The sequence below is a fragment of the Prionailurus viverrinus genome, chromosome A1 (assembly GCF_022837055.1).
Source record: "Prionailurus viverrinus isolate Anna chromosome A1, UM_Priviv_1.0, whole genome shotgun sequence".
NCBI classification, from domain to species: Eukaryota; Metazoa; Chordata; class Mammalia; order Carnivora; family Felidae; genus Prionailurus; species Prionailurus viverrinus.
In genome coordinates, this window is record NC_062561.1 from 82,499,158 (window position 1) to 82,520,827 (window position 21,670).

At 58.0% G+C, this 21,670-nt stretch overlaps 2 protein-coding genes across 6 annotated transcripts in view; one reads left to right on the forward strand and one right to left on the reverse strand.

Moving 5' to 3' along the window:
* Positions 1-849: 849 nt before the first annotated feature.
* F10 (coagulation factor X) lies at positions 850-13,203 on the forward strand. The gene is made up of 8 exons (XM_047851500.1): positions 850-919; positions 2,463-2,623; positions 5,756-5,780; positions 6,675-6,788; positions 8,364-8,495; positions 9,222-9,475; positions 11,296-11,413; positions 12,294-13,203. Exons 1-8 carry the CDS (start codon positions 850-852, stop codon positions 12,851-12,853), a joined length of 1,434 nt encoding a protein of 477 aa, XP_047707456.1. The 3' UTR covers positions 12,854-13,203.
* PCID2 (PCI domain containing 2) overlaps positions 9,892-21,670 on the reverse strand; it is a 35,104-nt gene continuing 23,325 nt past the window's right edge. For 4 of the 5 annotated variants that reach the window (XM_047851524.1, XM_047851515.1, XM_047851540.1 and 1 more), the window contains 5 exons: positions 21,473-21,546; positions 21,195-21,320; positions 20,550-20,673; positions 18,176-18,285; positions 9,892-10,528 (listed from right to left, as the gene is read on the reverse strand). In XM_047851524.1, coding sequence (XP_047707480.1) covers positions 10,432-10,528; positions 18,176-18,285; positions 20,550-20,673; positions 21,195-21,320; positions 21,473-21,546 — 531 coding nt within the window. In that variant the 3' untranslated portion in view covers positions 9,892-10,431. Of the gene's footprint in view, positions 10,529-18,175; positions 18,286-19,632; positions 20,233-20,549; positions 20,674-21,194; positions 21,321-21,472; positions 21,547-21,670 lie in introns of those variants that run through there. The other variant, XM_047851530.1, reaches the window with a different exon arrangement.

Below are 21,670 nucleotides of genomic sequence, written 5' to 3' on the forward strand. Positions count from 1 at the left end.
CCCACCCACCCCCAGTGGGGTGTGCGAGGCAAAGCCCCTTCTGGGAAACCCCCAGCCCGCGGGCATCTCCAGGACTGAGAGGGCCAGCCCACTGCTCCCTGGGCACAGGCTCCCCGACCTCTAGCCAGATGTCCTGGGCTGGCACGGGCTGCACCGGGCAGGCCAGACCCCCAGAAGTGTGGGCAGGAGCCCTCAGCCCAGAGGGGCCACAGGACACCCTGCCTCCTGGGGCCCCTGGATTTCAGCGGGGTGGTGCCAGCCTTTCACGCTGGCGAAGCCAGTGCACCAGGACCCCCTATGATGGTGGCACTTGGTGGCACCTCCTGATGCCACCTGGAGACAGAGGCCATGGGCAGAAGGTCTGCTGCTATGGCCGACAGCACTGGGTCCAAACCCCATGTGTGCCCCAGACAGCCCTGGGCTGACACCTGCTGTAGACCTAAGAGTCTGTCCTGGAGAAAAGATGGGACTGGACACTCAGCTCTTAGCGTGGCTGGAAGGACAGAATGACCACAGACACAACGTGGCTGGAAGGACAGAATGACTGCAGATGCAACATCTGCAAACTATAAAATGACACTTTTGTTCTCCTAAGAACTCCCTGTGCCCATGGCTGGCCCCTCAGACCGAGTGCCCAATGATGCCAGGGCCACCCCAGTCGCCCCAGGGCTGCACCTGCAGGGTGGCCCTGCCCCCACGAGGTCACTGGCCCCCGGCCCCTCAGCGGCCCAGGCTCCAATCAGGAGGCGGTGATAAGAGAAGGTCGACCAGCCGCCCGGGGCCAGGGTGCGCGAACCTTGCCCTGGAGGCCTGTCACGGCGGGACAGACACGCCGTTCTTGGCCACACCATGGCAGGCCCACGGTGCCTTGTCCTGCTCAGCGCCTCGCTGACCTGCCTCCTGCTCCTGGGGGACAGTGGTAAGTGCCCTCACCCTACAGACTACAGAGGTGACCCCCAGGGAAGAGGGGGGACAGTGGGAACCAGGGTGCTGCCCTCACACCTCCACAGGGTGGAGAGTGGGTGCCCATCTCCTGAAGTGACATGGCTGGGCCTGGTGGCCTCCTTCCCTGTGGATGGGGAGCCAGATGGCAGGCCGGGTCACACACAGAAGCCGTGAACAGGGAAAGAGGGAGAGACCGAGAGAGATGGAGAGAAGTGCCCCTCCACGGCCAGAGCGAGCCCAGTGGTGGGGGCGGGGGGGGGGGGGCGGTCACAGGCAGGGAGGAGCTTCCAGGGCCGAAAGAGAATGAGGTTTAAGCTGGCGCCTCCACCCTTAGGCCGGCTTGGCCAGGGGAAGGGGCTGCCTGATTCAAGGCTGGACAGAGGGGGGCTTCTGCACCTTCCAGAAAGGCCGGAGGAGGCCAGAGGATCAGGGCCTGGGGGTGGGCAGGGGCCCGGCAGCTGTTTGCGTCCTGGATGGAGGGGGGTGGACAGGGCCCGCGGGGCAGGCAGAGGGCACCTGGTGTGTGGGGGACGGGGAGACTGTGAGAAGAGAGAAACCTAGTATATAGCAACACCTAGTGTGTACCAACCTGAACAGAGACAACTGAGACACACGTGTCATAATTCTCACCTGCCGACAGTGAGCAAGTGAACTGTATCTGAATCGAGACCACCTGGCTCCCAGGTCCCGAGTCTAGTCCTGCACGTGGGGAGCTGAGGGCTCACCATCGAGGGCAGGGGCGGAGCTCAGAATGCAGGTCACAACCGGGAAGAGCAACTCAGAGGGCGAGGCAAGAAGGAAAGCAGAGAGCGGGTGTGGGGCTGAGGAGGAGTCGGGGGTCCTGGTCCACGGTGGAGAGAGACCGAGAGCGCAGCCGGAGACGTGGGCACAGGTGGAGGAGGGTCCGGGGGGTCCCGGTGCACAGAGAGAGGGCAGGGCGGGCGCAGCCAGAGGAGGGGTTCCGAGATGCTCGGACCCAAGACCATTCAGCGGGCGGGTGGGGATTCATCTGAGAGCTACAAATCAATGCAGTGGGATTCTTAAGTGAAGCAGAACAGAAATCAAGTACAAAACTTTGTAATAAGAACTGTTTCTTCAAAGCCATGTTTTCGTGTGTGGTCCTGGGCCTTGATGAAAAGCCTATTTTGGTCGTAGAGCGTGATCATAACAGCGCCACAGCTCACCCCTTCGGAGAGCTGAGAACGGGAAGGGTGTGGGCCGGGCGGGGCACAGGAGGGTGGCCCCAGGACCTCTGGGAAGCGAGAGTCCAGGGAGGGCTTGGGGGGCCAGCGCAGAGCTGCCAGTGAGGCCCCGGGAGGCGGCAAGGGGAAGGAGCGAGCGGACTTGCACACGGAGGGGAGCCCGGGGCCTGGAACAGGCGGGGTCCCATCCTGGGCTGGCTCGCGGCGCGAGCAAGGGGCCTTTTGCAGCGTTGGGGTGAGCGGACGCCGCAGGATGGGGAAGGGCGGGCGGGCGGCTGAGGCCCTCTCCGCTTGGTGTCCCTGCCTGTCTGCTAGTGTTCCTTCCCCCGGAGCACGCCAGCAGCGTCCTGGGGAGGGTCCGCAGGGCCAACTCGTTTTGGGAAGAGATGAAGAAAGGGAACCTGGAGAGAGAGTGTATGGAGGAGACGTGCTCGTTTGAGGAGGCCCGCGAGGTCTTCGAGGACACCGCCAAGACGGTAAGGGCTGGCGCGCAGGCGCCCTGTGATGGGTGCACCCCTCAGTGGAGGCTGACCTCTCCCCTGCCGGGAGCCCAGGGCATATCTGGGCACCCCGGGTGTGCGGGGCTGAGACAGGGAATACTTCTGGTGGGGAGACTGAGGGTGGGGCGGGGCCCAGTCCGTTAGGAGGGTCATGAGAACTTCCAGAGGCTTTATTAAATCAACTCTAAAACATACGGTGTTCACTTTAAAAATTATTCACGACCTCACTGCACCTCCCCGGGCTGGGCGGCACACGGGGACACGGAGCCCACAGTCTTCGCCCAAATCCACGGCCACTGCTGTACTTGACATCAAGCACCCAAGAGCTACACCCGGAGTCAGTGCGTCGCCAGCAAACATCCCATGAGCCAACTCCACAACTGGAAATATGGAAAAGCAAAGAAATGAGAGTAGCTGGAACCATTTCGAGAAAGAGGAATCACGCCGCCCGATTCAAGGACTCACTGCAAAGCTTCACTAACCACAGGGGCATTCGCGTGTGCTGCTGGTAAGGGGACAGGTGCTTAGATCCACGGGACACACCAGAAGGTCCATAAACAGGCCCACAGAAATATGGCCAATTGATACAAAGGTTCATAAGTGAGTCAGCGAAGGAAGAAGTGTCTTTTTCCACTGATGGTTTGGGGACATCGGCACATCTCCACACACACAAGGTCTGCTTTGACCTCAGTCTCACAACTGTACAAAAGTCAACTCAAAATGGATCGAGGATCTAAAGGTAAAACATAGAACTTTAAGGAGAGAATTGTCATGTCATGAAGTTGGGCAAAAATTCTTAGACACAACATTGAAACCATAACCCATGAAGGAGAAAGTGAGTAAATTGGACTTACTCCAGGGGCGCCTGGGGGGCTCAGCTGGTTAAGTGTCTGACTCTTGTTTTCAGCTCAGGTTTGAGCACAATGTTGGACTCTGTGTTGGCGGTGTGGAGCCTGCTTAGGATCCTCTCTCTCTCTCTCTCTCTCTCTCTCCCCCTCCCTCCCCTGCTCATGTTCTCTGTACCTCAAAATAAATACATAAACTTAAAAAGATTGGACCTATTCCAAATTGAAAACTTGCTCTGTGAAAGACACGGAAGACTAAAAATACAAGCTATTAACTAAAAAAATATTTATAAATCACACATCTGACAAAGGGCCTGTACTCGGATGCGTAAAGAACTCTCACAACTCAGTAGAAGAAAATAAATAAGTGATAACTGTAACAGGCGGAAGCGAGAACAGACACTTCCCGAGAGACAGCACGTGAAGTGCAAATGTGCACAGGAGCCACCCGACATCCTCAGCTGGCACAGAAGTGCAGACTCCAGCCATGAGGAGACGCCACTGTATACGTGCAGAACTGGAACCAGGGACACGGCCAGCGTGGTGCAGGTGTGGGTAGCCCAGGCCCCACCCCTGAGTGCTTACCCTGGAGAAATTACCACTCCTTTCACACGAAAACCTGGATTGCCCCAAACTCTCGCCCTTGTCCCCGCTTGGTGCAGGGACCCACAAGCCACGGCATGGTGGAATTCTACTCCACAACATAAACAAACGACTGATGCACGTGGTGACTTCAACGAGGATCAGAGGCATCATCTGGATGAAGCTAGTCTCACGAGGGCGTCGGTGCATCTGTATGACCCTCTCGGAGGTCACGGCTGTGGTGGCGCCAGGGGTGCGGCCATCGGAGGCTGTGAATGTGGGGGGCAGTGGAGGTGCATATCCAAATCTGTGTGTCGGATTTCACAGAACTGCACACCGAAGTAGTTTTGCTGTGTGATCGTGTCTTCAGCAAAATGTAAAGAGACAGCATAGCCGTGTCCTGGGGCTTCTGTAACTAAGCACGAGCTGGGGGCCTGGCAACGACGGGACTCACTCTCCCACAGTCCTGGAGGCCGCAAGTCCCAGTCAAAGAAGGTGTCAACACAGATGTACAAAACTTCTAGAATACAGAGCCCAGGAGAGGGCCGCTGCTGGGATGCATGGTCTTCCGGAAGCAGAGAGCTCCAGGGAAGGAGCAGGAAACAGGGTCATACGTGTTTCTTGCTACATCAAGAAGTACAAGCCATCATGATGAAGAGCATTCCAGAAAATTCCAAACCTTGTCTTACGCTTTCAGTATGTGCCAGGTGGCAGTAGGGAGATTTTTACTCTCTAGTCTGAAATGTAGGTTAGTTGCTAATGAAGGGATGTACAGTGTGTGCTGGGGGTGGAAACACAGCCCCTGCTCGGAGGTTCTGCCCAGTCATGCTGACCTTGGAACATGGTACAGTGCAGCTTCCCTGGGCACCCGGAAGCACGCCCGCCAACCCGAAAGTGGAAAGCTTCCTTTATCAGAGGTCTCAGGGGGATGTGCTCTGTGCCCTCTCCCAGCTTCTGGGCATTGCCAGCCTTGCAGGCCCATCACTCAGGTCTCTACTCTGCTTCCACGCGTGGCTCTTGAGCACTTTCCGTCTCTCCTGATGGCACTGCCACTGGTTCCAGGTCCACCCTGAGCCCGTGTGGTCTCTTCGTGATGCATACCTTGGTTACATCTGCAAAGGCCCTATTTCCAGTTAAAGCCACGTTCTGAGGTTGCACCTGAATTGGCAGTGGGGGCAGGGGGGCAGGGGGTACCCTGTTCAAACTACTGAACACAGCAAACAATTTCTAAGACTGAACATTTTCTAGTGTAATAGAGGGTCTTGGTGTCCTATTTTAACTAATTACCAATTAACCATTTTTTCAGTTTAACATGGTTAGCCACCAAGCATCTGATCCCTTATTGAATCTTTGATATTTAACTCAAAACCATTCATTGATCAGCTTAGGGGTAGCAAAGAGAGCAAAGCATTCTTGGTACAATCCATTTCTCGGTGGTTAGATTAAAAATAAATGCTCGCTATTCAACAGAGATGGTGCATCTGAGACAATCGAAGCCCCATCTGTATAGACGCAGATCTGAACATTTCCCTGTCAGACTCCATAGTGTTAGAGCAATTCGGACCAGGAAAGGCCCCATTTGGGACAGCATCTACTGAGGTTGAGTGACGAGGTTATGGTTGTCCTCGGTGTGAAATGTCTGTTTTCCCTAATGTATTTTAAAATCTTTTTTCCCTTTTAGACTGAATTCTGGAATAAATACAAAGGTGAGATGGTTTCTATTTTAATACTGACTGGGGCTCATTTGGACACTGAAATGGGGGAGAGGGTATTTCAATTTTGACAATTCTTCCTGAATTTCCCTTCTGCTCCTGCTTATAGCTTCCTCACCTAAGACTCTCCCTCTCCGTGTGTTTCCCCAGTAGTTACTGTGGGATTATTTGGGGGGGTAAATGTCATGGTTCCGGTTTTGTTACTTGAACGTGGATTTCATCAGCTTGCCTTACTGGAGCATCAACCTGTCTCATCATTTTTTAAATCCAAGGTATTAGGTAGAAACAAAAGATCAGGTCTTCTAATAAGACGGAACGTCCACAGCTTGTGAAATGGTATCAATCATGACTCGTGTTTCATTCTGCTAACATCCTTTAAATTTCCCCAAATGGCAGTTGGGCCTGCCTCTAGATCAGATTGTCCAAACGCACCGAGGAGTGTGAGGCCCCTGTCAGTGCTGGCCAGCAGCCTCCACACTCCTGCTCTACCTCCAGACCATTTGGGAAGAGGCGCCCGGACACCTGTCTTGTCGCTGTCCAGCCTAGAAACAGGTGCCGGGCGGCCGCCCATCCTCCCTCCTTTCCAGCTGGTCCCACCTGGCCACCAGCCCAGAGCTCTTCACTGTTGAAAACAGGCAGTCAAACATCTCAGCAGAAAGAGAAAAGCTTATCAATAACCCAGTTAGATAAGAGCATCACGTACACAGAGCGCAAAGGCTGGGGGTAAAATGAAGTCCAGCCGGGAGAAATGTTTACAGGGAGACAGGAAGAGCCTCAAGCTTGTTCAAGCGACCTGAACTATGTGTGCCAAGATCAACACAGCAAAGCCATTTCCTTGATTACAGCAGCTGCCTGCAAGCTTCAGGTCCCCAAACCCTGTCTTTGCAGATGGAGACCAGTGTGAAAGCAACCCTTGCCAGAACCAGGGCAAATGCATGGACAGCCTTGGGGGATACACGTGCACCTGCTTGGAAGGATACGAAGGCAAAAACTGTGAATTGTGTGAGTTCCTTTTCTTGGTGTACCTTCGGGTGAGGGCCGCCTGAAGGGTCAGGAACGAGGGAAGAAGCTGAAACCCCTAAGGAAAACATCTCAGGTTCCTTCCGAGGTAGAGTCTGTGTTCCCTTGTGCTGCGCCATTGTAGGAACAGCAAAAACAAAGTGAAAGTGTGTCCTACAATCCACTGGGTTTTAGATACAATGAGAGACACACAGCCTTCTGTGTTCCTCTGAGGGGGCTGCAGCACACTCACGGAGCGTGTGGCCAGGAACACGGAGACCTGGGGTGGTGCTACCCATCTTCTTAAATTCCTTGTGGCCCCGGCAGCGGCTCTGAATCAGCCACTTAGGTTTGTCAGTGCAGATGTCAATTCCGAGTGTCCGCAATTGTCCAATTATAAAAATCTGATACATTTAGTGAATTCTACAGGGAAAAGTCACTGAGTTTTCCTAACATGGTGAGTATGGCCATTAATTTTTTAAAATAAAAATTAGATTCAGATTAGGCCAGTTTTCATTAAGAAGAAAGATACACATTTCTTTCAGATTACTTAATTCGTAACCTTTAGGAAGTGCTCGGAGCTGGGATCACTGTGGGACTGTCCCCCACGGGGATCTCGGTCCCGCGTCATCCCTCCTGCAGCCCAGAGCGTCCTCTCCTGCTCCCCGTCTGGCTGAGCCAGAGCCGCTGGGTGTTTTCTAAAGTTTCACTAACGGTGATCCTCTCACTGTAATTATTTATTCATCAGAACCCCAGGGGCAGAACGTAACGTAAATTGTCTTGGTGACGCCGCTGCTGTCAGTGTGCAGTCACATGTTGAGCATGTGCTGGCGACGGTGGGCAATTCTGGCCAAGTCGGAGCCCCTGAGCCGCGGGGGATGCGCTCAATCTGGCCTGGAAGGCCCAGGAAACCAGCCACGGGCTCACTGTGTCAGGAGCTGCACATGACCTGGGAGGCAGTGTGGCCTCCACCGCTTTACAAGTGAGGAAACGGAGGCCCATAGGGTTTAAAGCACTTGCCCAAATCACACGGCTGGCGACAGAAAGCACCCGGCCAGTCTCTGCTGCTGCCTCGCCGATGCCCGGACCCCAGTCTCCCAGACCAGTTCCAGACCCTTTATTCCGCAGGCGACCCTCCAGCCTCAGTGGACCGGCCCGTGGCCATGCTGCCGTGCTCCGCCTGGCCCGTGGCCCCAGAGCCCTTCCTCGTGCCGGCCGGCGCACACTGGTTGTGGGGCTGTGGGGGGAGGCGCGTGCCCCTCTTAGGGCTGAACATGGAGCCCGTGGTGGAGGGGCGGGTCTGGGCGCCCAGGGCCCGGCAGACAGCACGCTGGCCCCACGTGGTGAGGGAGCCACAGGGCAGGGACGAGCCTCCACACAGAGCCCCTGGCCCCCACCCTGCTCCAGGGGCCCGTCCCACTCGCGCGGTTCCGTGCGGTGACCGCCCCTCTGCTGCAGCGGGGAAGGGGGGCAGGCTGACAGTGGGTGGATCTGCCCTGGTGCTGCTGTCCCTCCTCCCGGCTGCCTGCGGCCTCAGTGTCCCCGGCCAGCCCTGAGGGCCCACACGCGTCCCCGCAGCCATGCGGAAAGCCTGCAGCCTGGACAACGGCGACTGTGACCAGTTCTGCAGTGAGGAGCAGGGCTCCGTGGTGTGCGCCTGCGCCAGCGGCTACGTCCTCGCGGACGACGGCAAATCCTGCGTCTCCACGGGTAGGAGGCACGTGGGCCGGAGCGGAACCGCAGGCCCTGTGAGCCGCCTGAGAAACGGGCCAGCGACGCTGCCTGACTCCCCGGGGGAGGTGCAGACATCAAATGACTTGGGGGTGGGGGGTGCTCTGCCCAGCGCCGGGTTCGTGGCAGACCCTGAGGAGCCACGAAATGGTCGTGATCACGGCACGTCCTGTAGCCCCGGGAGTTGGAGCATGTCCGGGGCAGCGAGGCCTGTGTCTGGGCCGTGGACTTGTGGGGGGGGGGGGTGCAGGAGCCAAAGGAGGAGCCGAGGACCCCGAGAACAATTAGACCGCATGGGCCCCAAGTGACGGCCCTCAGGCTTCCTTTTCCGTGATGTTCTGTGACAAAAGCCGGGCCCTGAGTCTGGCCTAGAGGCTCACAGAGGGCGGGGCCCAGCAAGGGACGGGGTCCTCGCTGCTCCGGTCCAACCACACTTCTCTGCGGCAGGGCCTGACTGGGCTGGAGCACTGAGAGGCCACTGTGCTCTCTCTCTTAGCTTCCTCTGCTTCTCACAGTGGCCCCAAGCGCTCCTCAAAGCTGGCCCCTGCCCAACCAACAGCTGTGGCATCACCTGGGGCGGGACCGCTGTTACCAGCATGTTCCTCCCTATTCCCTCCTCCCGTGGGCCGGGCAGACAGTTCCATTGGGGGGGGGGGGCGGGGCGAGGGGGGTCCTGCTCACTGAGGCCGGCCCGTGTTCTTTCAGGGCCTTTCCCCTGCGGGAAACGCACTCAGACGCGCAGGAAGAGGTCAGCAGAGACCGTCCATGGCGGTGAGGGTCCCTCTGAAGCCTCTGAAGCAGACGTGCAGGACCAGCACCCTGAAGACCTGCCTCCCACCGACAGCCCTCTGTACCTGCAGCCCTTCAACAAGACGGAGGCCAGCCCCGTGGAGGACTCAAGCAACCTGATCCGGATCGTGGGTGGGCAGAACTGCCCAGACGGCGAGTGTCCCTGGCAGGTGACTGCGGAGCGGGCCTGGTGGTGCCGGTGGGCGGTGGGGACTCCCTGCTGGCTCTGGGGCAGAGCGTGCCGAGGTGAGAAGTGGGCCCTGTCCCTCCCCACCCGACATCCAATCCCATGTGTGTGTCCATTAAGGACAGACAGAAAGGAGAGGAGCCCTGGAACCCAGCGCAGGCTGCAGGCTCAGGCCGGCAGGCGGAGTGGCTGCCTGATGGGGGCCAGCCCTCTGTTTGCCCCTCCAACCGGCAGGCAGACACTCTGTCCCTCGGTCTCATCTCTGATTTGGTCAGTGCTAACGAGGCGGGTAGCAATCTGGGGAGAAGCACATCCACCTGTTTGCAATCCACGCTCTTTGGTTGTTGGTTTGGACGGAGGTTTCCAGATGAACAAGTAACACGGGACTCATGCTTAGAGTTGAGTTTCAGACAAACAGTGAACAACTTTTAGTGTAATGTGTCCCAAAGACAACAGGGGACATGCTGGTGCTAGAAGCCATTGGATGCTTATCTGATTCGGCTTGACTGGGTGGCGCCTACTGTCTCTGGCGAATCCGGGCGTGAAATGCTTGGTACCCAAAGCCAACAACAGACCCTCCAGAGCCACCACCACCCTTTACGCATTTCTTCACCTGCCCCACCTCCCAGCCCTACGTTATCAGGGGCCCAGAGGGGAGCATGCGCTCGTGTGGTCACCACGGGGTTGGTGTGTGCTGAGCGAGCGCCACCGATGTGGCTCCGGCGGGAGCTCAGTGGCCCCGGGCCGGCGTGGAGCTGGGGGGGCTTTGGAAGGCCCCCCACAGACAGACAGGATGGGGGGGTGCGGTGGGGACCTGGGCGGCGGGATCCTCTCCAGGGGACGCGAGAGCCCTGCTCTCCCAGTCCAGCGGCCTCGCCATCACGTGTAGGAGAAGAGTCAGGGTCCAGGTCTGGGGAAGACTGATGCCCCTTGGCCCTGCTACTTCGTGCCGGTCACCAAGGTCTTCAGGAACGCTTTCAGACTTGGAACCTTGTTGTTCCCCAACCGGCATGAGCCAGCCACGTGCCGGAACTCTCTAGATAAAAAGGAAAAAGTGCGCCATTTCCAGATTTGCAGCCCGGTTCTCTGGGGAAGAAGGGACACGAGGGCTGCAGGGCCACCTGGGCCTGCCAGCACTCACTCCCGGGGGCGATGCCCTCACTCTCAAATCCTGTCGGGGAGAAAGCCGCCCACACGGGGAGCCCCGTGGATTCCAAGGGATTTGCCCTTGAGTGGTGGCATCTGTGGGCCGTCGGGGGAGGGCCGTCCCAGATACCAGAAGCTTCTCCCCAAACACTGGCGCTCGCCTGGTCTGTGCGCTAATCCGTAGCCATTTAGCCGGCAAAGGTTATCAACAACGAAGATCGTTTTTCTACGGGTGACACTGTGACAGCTCTGGAAGGGACAGGATGGCTCCCTGAAGAAGGGAGTCTGGGGTCCAGGAGCAGAAAGTTGAAGCGAGGCAGAAGCCCCTTAGGCGCCACTAGCGGGGCCCCTGCAGACGTCTGTTGGGTGGACCATTTGGCTGCTCTGTGGGAAGGAGCCGCCCAAAGCTGCGGTTTCCGCAGAGCAGCGGGGGGAGGACCTGGGGAGGGGCTGCGGCCCGGCCGTGAGCCACACGGTGAGGTCTCCGAGCGCGCGCTGGCACCACGCCCCGCGGGACATGTAAGAAAAGGAGGGGCCGTGCTGCGGGCAGGTGTGCAGGCCAGGCCGGCGCTGCCCTGGGCCTTGCGTTCCCGATGGGGAGGGGAGCCCAGAGGTCAGTCCCAACCTCGGGGGGGGGCTCCTGCGTGCTCCCCACAGGCCCTGCTCATCAACGAAGAGAATGAGGGGTTTTGCGGCGGCACCATCCTGAGCGAGTACCACGTCCTCACTGCAGCGCACTGTCTGCACCAGGCCAAGAGATTCAAGGTGAGGGTAGGTAAGTGCGCCACACTCAGAGGCACTAGTTAACACGCCAAACCCCGTGGGGGTGCGGGGGGGGGGGGGTCACAGGCGAGGGAGGGCGGAGAAGGGGAAAGCGGGGGGCAGGGGTGGGGCCGGTCCTCCCCCTTGTTGTCTGTGTCCAGGCCCAGCGCGGCGAGCCTCCCCTCAGGGCCCCTTCCTCTGGGAAGGTTTCCGGAGCCCTCCGAGCACAGAGCATCTGCTGCTCGTGTTTGCGTCTGCGGGGCTGTTTTGTGACGTCCGTCCTTCTCCTCCAGACTCTAGACCAGTTCAGCAAAGATCCACCGCAAGCCACACATGCAGGCCATCCATGTGCCTTTTAATTTTCTAGTTCCATTTCCTATTAGGCATCTTCAAAGTTTATAGATGAAATTAATTTTAGCAATACGTCTTAATCCAGTATATCCAAAATATTATCATTTCAACGCGTAATCAGTTCTGAACTAGAACGAGATATTCTGAGTCTGTGTTCTCATGACAAATCTGATGCTGACACTCAGCACGTCCCAGTTCCGACCGGACGCCGTCCCGGTGCCAGGCAGCCGTCTGGACAGCGTGGCCAGCCGGTCAGGCACAGAGCCTTCCGCCCCCAGGTGCCCCTGCCGCGCGGCACAGGCTCAGGAAGTATCCACCCGAAGTACTGGCCACACTTAAAAGTGCGGCTGGCGGTCGCCCCTGGGGAGTGAAACTGAAAGTCATCTTTATTTGCCTCGTTACGATTTTATCTTTCAGAGTCTCTAGTGACCATGTTCCATTTTTTTAATAAAAAAAAATAACCGCTACTCTCAAAAGCACCGTGCACGTAAGTGCATGGCCAACCCCGAGCTGAACGCCACCATGTCCTCACCATCTCCCAGGTGAACGGGACACGGGCACAGAGGAGGGCAACGAGGTGGCGCACGAGGTGGACGTGATCATCAAGCACAACAAGTTTGTCCGGGAGACCTATGACTTTGATATCGCTGTCATCAGGCTGAGGACGCCCATCACCTTCCGCAGGAATGTGGCCCCCGCCTGTCTGCCCCAGAAGGACTGGGCCGAGTCCACACTCATGGCGCAGAAGACGGGCATCGTGAGCGGGTTCGGGAAGACTCACGAGAAGGGCCGGCCATCCGCCATCCTCAAGATGCTGGAGGTGCCCTACGTGGACAGGAACACGTGCAAGCTGTCCAGCAGCTTCACCATCACCCAGAACATGTTCTGCGCTGGCTATGACACGAACCCCGAGGATGCCTGTCAGGGGGACAGCGGGGGCCCCCACGTCACCCGGTTCAAGGACACCTACTTCGTCACCGGCATCGTCAGCTGGGGAGAAGGATGCGCGCGGAAAGGGAAGTACGGCGTCTACACCAAGGTCACCAACTTCCTCAAGTGGATTGACAAGTCCATGAGGGCCAGGGCCGGGGCCCAAGGCTGAGCGGGGAGACTTGCGCCCCACCCCCAGCTGCTGGTGTCTCGTTTGTACGGCCCAAGGCCGAGCGGGGGGCCCTGCGCCCCACCCCCATTAAAGTCATGCCAGCTGCTGGTGTCTCGTTTGTGTTTGCACGGGCGGTCTCAGCGGCAACGCCTGGACCAGGTCTCCTGTCTGCAGTGGCGCCACCTATGTGGATTCCCTACCCTGGTGTTTTCCTCGCTCCGTGGAAGACACGTTCCTCTGGACACCAGAGCCAGCCTTTCCCTCTCCAGGTTGGGAAGTGCCGTCAAGAGACGCTAGACGGTGGGACAGGAGTCCAGACGCCCCAGGACAGGCCCCCCCCCCACCATTGACAGCAGGCTCTTCCGGTTGTGGTCAGGACACTGGGGAGGCAGTGGCGGGGGCTCTGGGAGCAGGGACCGGGTGGGGGTCCCAGGAAGGCTGAGAGCCTCTCCCCGGCCCCGATGCTTCTGTGTGGACTGAGCGGCTGCTCCTCCCGCTGGTCCCGCACTGGACGCGGCCGGGGGGCCATCTGCTGTCCCGCAAGCGGCTCCTGTGCTCCCAGGGGCAACGGTCCCCAGCCCCCAGATTAAACCAGTCTGTGTTTACGCGACTCCTCAGCGGCCCCGAGCGCCCTGTGTGCTGTGGGGTCTGGGGGAGGGGCCCGTCTGCTCTGTACGCGGTCAGCCCTTCCCGTCAGGGTCCCCAGCCTGCGGTCATGAGGAGCAAAGTGCTTTAGCAAACCCTTTTCCAAACGCCCCCACAGTTTGCATTTTGCGTAACTGCGATGAGCAAAGTTTCAAAGTGCCAGTACCGAGATGCCCCAAATGTCACAGGCTGGCAGCGTGCTTTGTCAACAGCAGGCAACGCGAGGTTAGGGAAATTGATGTGAGCGGACACGTGGTTTCCCAGAGGCCGTCAGAGGCGCACAGAGAAGGCCCAGGGCTGAGCGGGGTGGGGGAGGCTGTCCTCTTGCGGGTTTTCCACGCACCTGAGCACTCTGTGCGCCCTGAGCCCTGGACGGGTTCTGAGGTCAAAGGTGGTCTGGGGCCCAGACAGGATTGCGGCCGCCATCTCTCACTGGTGGCCCGGGGCGGCGATGGGGCTCACGTGCGCATCAGAGGGGGAGACTGAGGCACACCAGAGAAGGGCGTGCCCCCGCTGCCTCCCTCTGGCGGCTCCTCCTCTCTTCCAGAAGGAGAACCCGTTCAGTGAGGCCCTGGAGGAGACAAGATGCTGTCGGGAGGGTGGTGAGGGCTGGGACTCATGACGGGGCACCTGCTGTCCCCTGTGCCCTGCCGCCACTCACCTCCCTCCATGATGCTATCTGCCTGGGGATGGAGCTAACGGAACTGCCCGGCACACGTCCCTCTCACCAGGCTGGTCGGCTGCAACCGAGCATCGAGTGCCCCTCAGGGACACGGGGACACGGCAGGGTGGCTGGGGTAGGCCCCAGGCCCTGTGGATGGCGGGCACAAGACCCAGGAGCCGCAGGGGAGAAGGCGGATGTGGTTCTTGTTCCCGAGGGAAAGGACAGAGATCTCAGGACAAATGCCATGAACCCCATCTGCTCCGTACCCCCACCTGTTCCTTGAAGGGTCAGTCGCCCCCAAACACTGAGTGGCTTCCACAGGCCCAGCCTGAGTTAGGGGGGCGGGGGGGGTTCGCTGGAGGGTGGGCGTGGCCAAGGCCGGGGGCCAGGCCTGTTCAAGGGAGGCCGACGGAACTACCAGATCAGAGGGCAGGTGGGCCCAGGTTTCCGTTTAGGGGCAATTCCACCGCAGGAATCCCTGATTGAAGCAGGTCACCGAGGACACCAAACCCTGGAGTCTCCCGGAGTCTCAACTTTGCAGAGAAATGACTCTTTCATCGCAGACAGGACAGGTGGCTCCCCCAGCAAGACCGCCCACGGGAGTCAGTACATGAGGGGAGCAAGTGATGGGGAGCCCGCGTGGCATGGGCTGTGAGGCCCCCACAGCCAGGATGCTGACAGTGCACCATGTGTCCCCAGTCCTTCCCGTGTGCCTGAGATTGAAGCCAAACTTGCTACTTCCCCCATCACGTGGTGCTGAGTGCGTCTCGGGTTTGAGGACACACTCGGTTCTTACAGAACGCCTCCGTGGTCCGCTGGTTGCCTGGCTCGAAGCCCCAGGCTGTGGTCCACTCTGTGCCTTTACAGAAACGCTTGCCACGCTGCCTCGGGGACCTGTCCTGCCACACTGGCCTCCGTGCTGGGCCCCAGGTAGCCCGTGGCCCTGGGGTCGCTCCAAGCCCCCAGAGGCTGCTTACTGGGCTCAGGTTTCTCTCCCCATCACACACCCCCTTATGTGCTCTCCTCCAGGCTGTGACTCTTGACCAGCCCCCTGCCCTCCTGTGTGCCCCCCATGCAGGGGACCTGAAAGGTGAGCTCCAGGTGACTGTCCCCTGCCCAGAGCTGCCCACGTGGGAGCCCCTGAGCCTTGTTACTCAGGGCTGCCCGCGGGATGCCGGCTGTCCCCGTTTCCTGGCACGGGACCTGCTGACCTCACTCCTGGGAAGCCCGCCCAGCTCCAGGGTCCTCGACACCTCACCTCAGCCCCCTGTGCCTTGGACATGGAAGAGAAGCAGTGCGGAGACACTGACACTGACTGTATGCAGTGAGGTGGTGTGTGTTGTAGGCCGGGGGCGTCCTCAGCAGCCCCTTGTGCTCAGGCCCGTGTCCACAGACCTGTCCCTGGTGGCCGTGGGCTGGTGGGCCGCGTGGTGCTCAGGCCTCTGCTCCACCCTGCTCGGCCCTTCCCCAGAGGCCCAGGGGCCAGGCGGGGCCAGGCGTGACGAGCCGTCCTGCTTCTCTCACTGGTGACACACATGGGAAGTGGTGGCGTCCCTCCGGGCCCTCCTGGAGCCAGAGCCTGCCCTACAGTCGCCGCCACCCCACCAGCCCCACACACCAGCCCCTCGCTGCCCTGCTCTCCCTCAGCACCCCCACCCTCTGCACACACAGGAGTAATGACATAAACCCAACTTTGTAACTTTTAAATGAAGATGGCACATTGAAACCATATTATTTTGGATCTATTGGGTTGGGTATGTGTATCATTAAAATTATTTTAAGGTCTCTCTTCTGATGTTTTAATTGTGCTGCCGGGACACTGTTCTGACCACTGGGGCTTCCGACGGTCCCGACAGCCCACCCCATCTCTGGTCAGAACCTCTGGAGCACACACCCCCACGTGCTGGGCTGATCAGCGTGTTGTCTGTAAGAGAGACCCACGCGGGACCTCAGGCAGTTTGCAGCACCGCGTCCAATCTTACACAACCCGAAACTATCACAGGACCTACAACAAAAGGGGATTTATGGAATTTCGTTCTGGAAGGGCTGTGGATAAGAGGAGTGGCCAGAAAACCCTCTAATAAAAGCCGAAAATGGACACTGTATATCCCTTTTAGTAAATGTGTCACGGGGCCAGTACAATGGCAAGAAATCAAGAGGTGCGAAGGAAGAAAACGAAAGAAAGGTGAGCATACCCCAGCCGTGACCACTCACCCTCAAGTGGCCTGCACCTCATGTCCCAGAATGGCACTCAGAGCTCCAGCCATCACACCTGTATCCCCAGCAGAAGGATGGAGGAAGGGACAAAGAAACAGCCACACCAGTTGTCTTTCAAGAAGTTTCCCGGGAGCTGCGGCCTGGCCATTCTGTCTGCATCCTGATGGCCAACACGTAGCCACACGGCCACGCTTGACACCAGCGATCCAGCTACAGGTCGGGGGCTCTCATCCTGGAGCCTTGCTTCACCACTGTCGTCCCTCCAGGGCAGATCTAAGAACCCCGAGGCTGCTCCCTGCCGTCCTTTGCCTGTGTCTGAAATGCCCCCACTTCCCACGCCTCTAGCTCCTGAGAGGATTCCTACCCACCCTTCGTACCTCGGAGGGAGAGCCACTTCAGGGGGAAACTCTCGCTGGCCCTGCAGCCGTAGCATTGGGTCCCCCCGGGTGTCTGACATAGTGTCTCTGCAGCCCCCTCGCTCTGTTTGGTACGTTGTGAAGGATGGCTTGGCAGGTCCCGGCCCCGCACCACCAGCCGCGGCCAGTGGCTGGTTTCTTGCTTAGCTGTCTGGTTTCTTGCTTAGCTCCCAGCACCCGGCCAGACCCTGGCATGTGGAAGTGCTTAGCAAGTACGTGCTGGGTGGGCTGAGCTGACCTTTCTAGCTCCCTGTCCCATCCCGCCTCCCCAGTCCTTCCCACGAGCCCGAGATTGGAGCCAAACTCACCACTTCCCCCAATGGCTCAGGGGCAGACCAAACCCAAGTTTATCTGCACGGGCAAGGACAGCTGGGAAGCCCCTGCTCAGGGAGGCTGCTTCTCCCAGTCCCCCGTGGCCATGCTATGGTCACCCAGGGCATGTGAGTGGGGGCCCCGCAGGCCAATGAACCCAAGGGGAACACGGTCCGGAGGCACTCAAAGAAAAATTTAGGAGCACCCGGCAGGAAGGAGACAGACACGGGCCTTGGCAAGGCTGCGCCCAGGGCGGGCCCCAGACGGTTCCAGGACCCGCTGGTTCAGGCCGCGCTCTCCGCTCTGCCCCTCAGTGGTCAGTCGCCACCCTGGCGCCTCCATCCTGAGTGAAGTAACAGCGGCGCCCCCCCAAGCAGGGCCGAGATAAGGCTGGAGGGCGGACTCCCAGCGGCCATTGGACCACCGCCTTCCTGAAGACGCAGCTCACACGAGCAGAGGCCCCAAACTGGTCTTCCCCATGGCACGCACAGCACAGGCCCCAGGGAGCTCGAAGGGGCGGACAGGAAGTCCTTCCACAGGCTGATCTCTTCACCCTCTGCGCAGAAGCCACACAAGCCCTCAGCTGCGCAACCGGCCTGTCTCCGGTCTCCCCGGGGGAGCTGGAAGCCGCCACAGGCCAACCGCCCCCGGAGCAGTGGCCGCAGCTCTAACCGCCCAGGCACCACTGCAAGGGTGGACGCGGTCCACCAGAGAAAGCGCTTTTTAAAGGGATTAGAAATGTTAAGTTGATTCAAATACTTTTGAGTGAAATACCTGGAGTTGAAACCTAGTTCAGATTTTTCAGCGTTAGGATTCTCAAACACATCGAGTATATCTTCGCTCCTGACATTATACCTCAACCCCAAGAGTAGACGTCCTGGGGGCCAATCTCGCCCAGGAAGGGCCCTGGCAAAACTAAAGGTGATGTAGCAGCACACGCTGACCGGAGCACAGAACCAGGGAAGGAGTAGGCCTTAGTCTTGGCCGAGGGCCTGTGTCATCTGCAAACCCCGTAAGGTCAGGAGGCTACAGATGTAAATGCCTGGATCTGCTAAGTGGGAACCTTACCTGGAAATTATCACCAACACAGCATCAGCAGGGTGAATGCTCACGACAGCGTCCGGGTGACAACAGGGCTCGTCAGAGAGGACACTGCTGGTAGACCTGCAGCGGAGACCCTGGGGGGCCAGAAAACGGAAAGGACTGCCCTTCCCCCACACAACTCAGTGAAAGGGCTCTAGAGGCACCCAGCTGGCTCAGTCAGTGGAGCTCTTGATCTCAGGCTTGTGAGTTCAAGCCCCACATTGGGGGTGGAGATTAAATAAAAAAAAACTTTTTATTTATTTATTTATTTATTTATTTATGGTTTTTTTTTTTTTTTTTTTGGAGAGAGAGACACACAGAGAGACAGAGCACAAGAGGGAGAGGGTAAGAGAGAGGGAGACACAGAATCTGAAGCAGACTCCAGGCTCCAAGCTGTCAGCATAGAGCCCGACACGGGGCTTGAACCCAGGAACCGTGAAATCATGACCTGAGCCGAAGTCAGATGCTTAACCGACTGAGCCACCCAGGCACCCCATAAATAAATAAAAACATTATGAAAAAAAGTGTTCTAGAGGCCACTCGAGCACAAGAAGCAGGGACTTGGATTAGGGGACCCGCCCCCACTTGGGCAGAAGTGAGGTCTGTTCCTCTGACACAATGCAGACCAGCCACAGGGACAAGATCTCTGTGTCCACAACCCTGAAGTGCCCCAATGTGCACACAAGCCAAGTCCAAAGAGAAGGCCACTGACACCCAAGGTGTGTCTCCTCCATGGCCAAGCAGGACCACATGCTACCGGTAACAGCTGATCCCGGATTTCCACTGGTCGCTGTCCACTGCTGGAGGGAGGGCCTCGTGGTGCCGACAAAGCCCAGAGTGAGATCCAGGCCGTGAGCACACGGCTCTACACCCGGCTGCAGGGTGGCCCCACAGAGCAGCGGAGAGTGGCTGTTCCTCACGCACTGCCGTGAGAGAAAGGGACAGCGCGGCCCCAGCGCAAGAGGATTATGGGCCTGCCAGTGACCACACTTTCCTGCTCAGGGGACTGGCTGGGGAAAGGGCAGCCTGGAGGTCAAGAACCTGCCGGCCATAAATCCACGGCACACGCTCCAACCCGCAGACACCATCCAGGGCACGTGGGTCCCTCAGCTGGGATCCGGATGTGCCTAGGGCACAGGTGACACTATGTGACTCGGGAGGCTGGAGCAGCCACCGGTGAGGCCCATGTGGACTCGAACTGGGAGCCAGAGCCCAGAGCCAAAGCACCCCTAGTGGTCACCCACCCCCATGGGGCCAGCTGGCGCCACAGGGAGCAGGCCCACACCTCCCACCGAGCCCAGGGGGCCCGCCAGGCGGCAGGAGACTGACGCAGGACCAATCCGTCAGTCTTGAGCTGCGGCCTGTGCCATAAGGGGAACCACGTTCTCTGAAGCAGCTTCTAAGCTTCTACCCTCAGTAACATCGCAAAGACAAGCTGAAACCACTTAGGACATTTTCTTTAGTAAATTTTGCACGAACAGAGGAAACGTGCACACTCTGAAAACATGGCAGGCTGTAAAATGTGGAACATTATCGAAGTAAATTCACTTTGTATAAAGAAGCCTTAAATTAACCAAACACTTTGATCAGATACAAAGTTCAAATTTAATATATAAAAATAGATGTGCCCCCAGAAGACAGAATAAAGGACACGCCATTCGTATAAACTCAGGATGCTGTTTCAGAGGAAGGGTTATGTAAAAATTTACCAAGGTGCCTTTAGGAACAGCACCTCTGAGGTAACAGAGCTGTGCGGGGCACAGAGCCCCTTCGCCCGTCCACATTTTCTGAAGGAGCTCCCGCTCTCCGCATGGTGGACCTCAGTTGTGAGCCCAGAGAAACGAGCCCAGAGATCCCGGCGGCAGAGGGTCCTGGCACAGGATGGATTTCATCTGCGCAAATGGTGATTGAAGGAACATGCCGCCCTCCCGTCCTCGGGACCGTGCATGCACTCAACACACTGTCGACAGTGGGGGGAACGGGTTCTGCTTGCTAACAACCAGCTTCTGATGCTGATGTGATATGTAGCCTTTAATGTGGCCCTGCAGGGAAGAGAGGGCTGGCTCGTGGTTCTGGGCCAAGGAGTGGGTGCATTCACCACTCAGCCCTGCGCGTAAGCAGCCAACTCCAATCGTAGCCGCTGGATCCCCCGGGGCACACAACAAATAAACACACATGGTATGGACAACAGAGAAATCCAGACTGTGACCACCCACCCGCGTCCCCTCTGAATAGCACAGTTATTCCCTAGGATGGAATCAGTTCTGTCAGAAAATGCCTTCACAAACTAAGTGGCTTTCCCGCAGCTCCACCCGAACACCAAGTTCGAGGCCCAGCCGCTGGAACGCGGCTCGCTCACCATGTAGATCAGGTTGGCCAGGATGCACTGGACCTCATCGATGTCCACGTCCTCCACTCGCATGAACTTCAAGGCAACCAGGAAAGCATCCAGAGACAACTGGTGTGTTCTGAGCAGCAGGTACCTGGGGGAGGGAGGTGGGGGTCCACGCGGGTTACCAATGGCTGGGGCACTGGTGGCAGCTGACGCTCCGAGTCGGGAGGGCAAATGTCTCCTGACAAACCACCTGGGAGACATGCAAGAATCACTTCTCACATGTATGGGACATCTCACTGAATGGAGGTGGTCTCTGAAACCAGGGCGCCCCTGACAGTGAACAGTGTCCTCCGCAGTCGAGGACAGGTGGTCCCCACAGCTGTGAGCGGAAACAGATACAGAATTCAACTTCCTGACAAATGGGAGCGGGGCGGGGTTTGGGTCAGCTGGTCATGTGACAAAATGTGGGGCCCTCAACCCTGAGCACTGGTACACGTGCCCGCAGGTGGCCGTGCTCTCTGAGTGGCCGCAGAAGTCTGCTCTCATTCCACAAGAGCACAGGGCAGGGCTGGGGCCTCATCCACACAGGCGGTCAGAAACCTCCACAGCCCGGCCAGGCGGGAGTCACACTAAAACCTAAACTTGTTAAAAAGAAAACATTTAGCTTACACTTTCTTGAAGAGATTCCTGTAGGTGATGATCTTCAGCTTCTCAAGGATAAGGAAAATGCCACAGCGGATAAAGAAGGTCTCGTGCTTCGTCAGAGCCTCGTTCAACAGCAGAAGATTGCCTTCGCTGCGTGTGAGGGACAAATGCACAAACGTGGTCACAAAAACCGGAGCCAAGGACAAGAGCGCGTCAAGGAGCAACGAGCTCTCACAGGCCACGCGACAGATTTTTAGCTGATGTCATATTTTAAAAGGGCCCAAGTGGAAAAGGTTAGATACCTGACAGCTTTGGTTACTTCGGCAAACTGCATGAGGTGATACTTTCTCAACAGCTCGATGGTCGGCATATGACCCTAAGACAAAGCACCAGTTGTCCAGAATAAGACCATTTCGTTCTCAACAGAGTTGATCTTTGATAAAATTCATATGAAGGAATCACCACCTTTTGAAAACTTGCAACCTGTGTTTCTGAGTTTC

Bases quoted from the DNA above. Each gene is read 5' to 3' on its own strand.
- F10 (XM_047851500.1), top strand. From the start codon at position 850: ATGGCAGGCCCACGGTGCCTTGTCCTGCTCAGCGCCTCGCTGACCTGC. The intron at 8,496-9,221 runs GTAGGAGGCACG...GTGTTCTTTCAG, and splicing joins CAAATCCTGCGTCTCCACGG to GGCCTTTCCCCTGCGGGAAA. The intron at 9,476-11,295 runs GTGACTGCGGAG...TGCTCCCCACAG, and splicing joins ACGGCGAGTGTCCCTGGCAG to GCCCTGCTCATCAACGAAGA.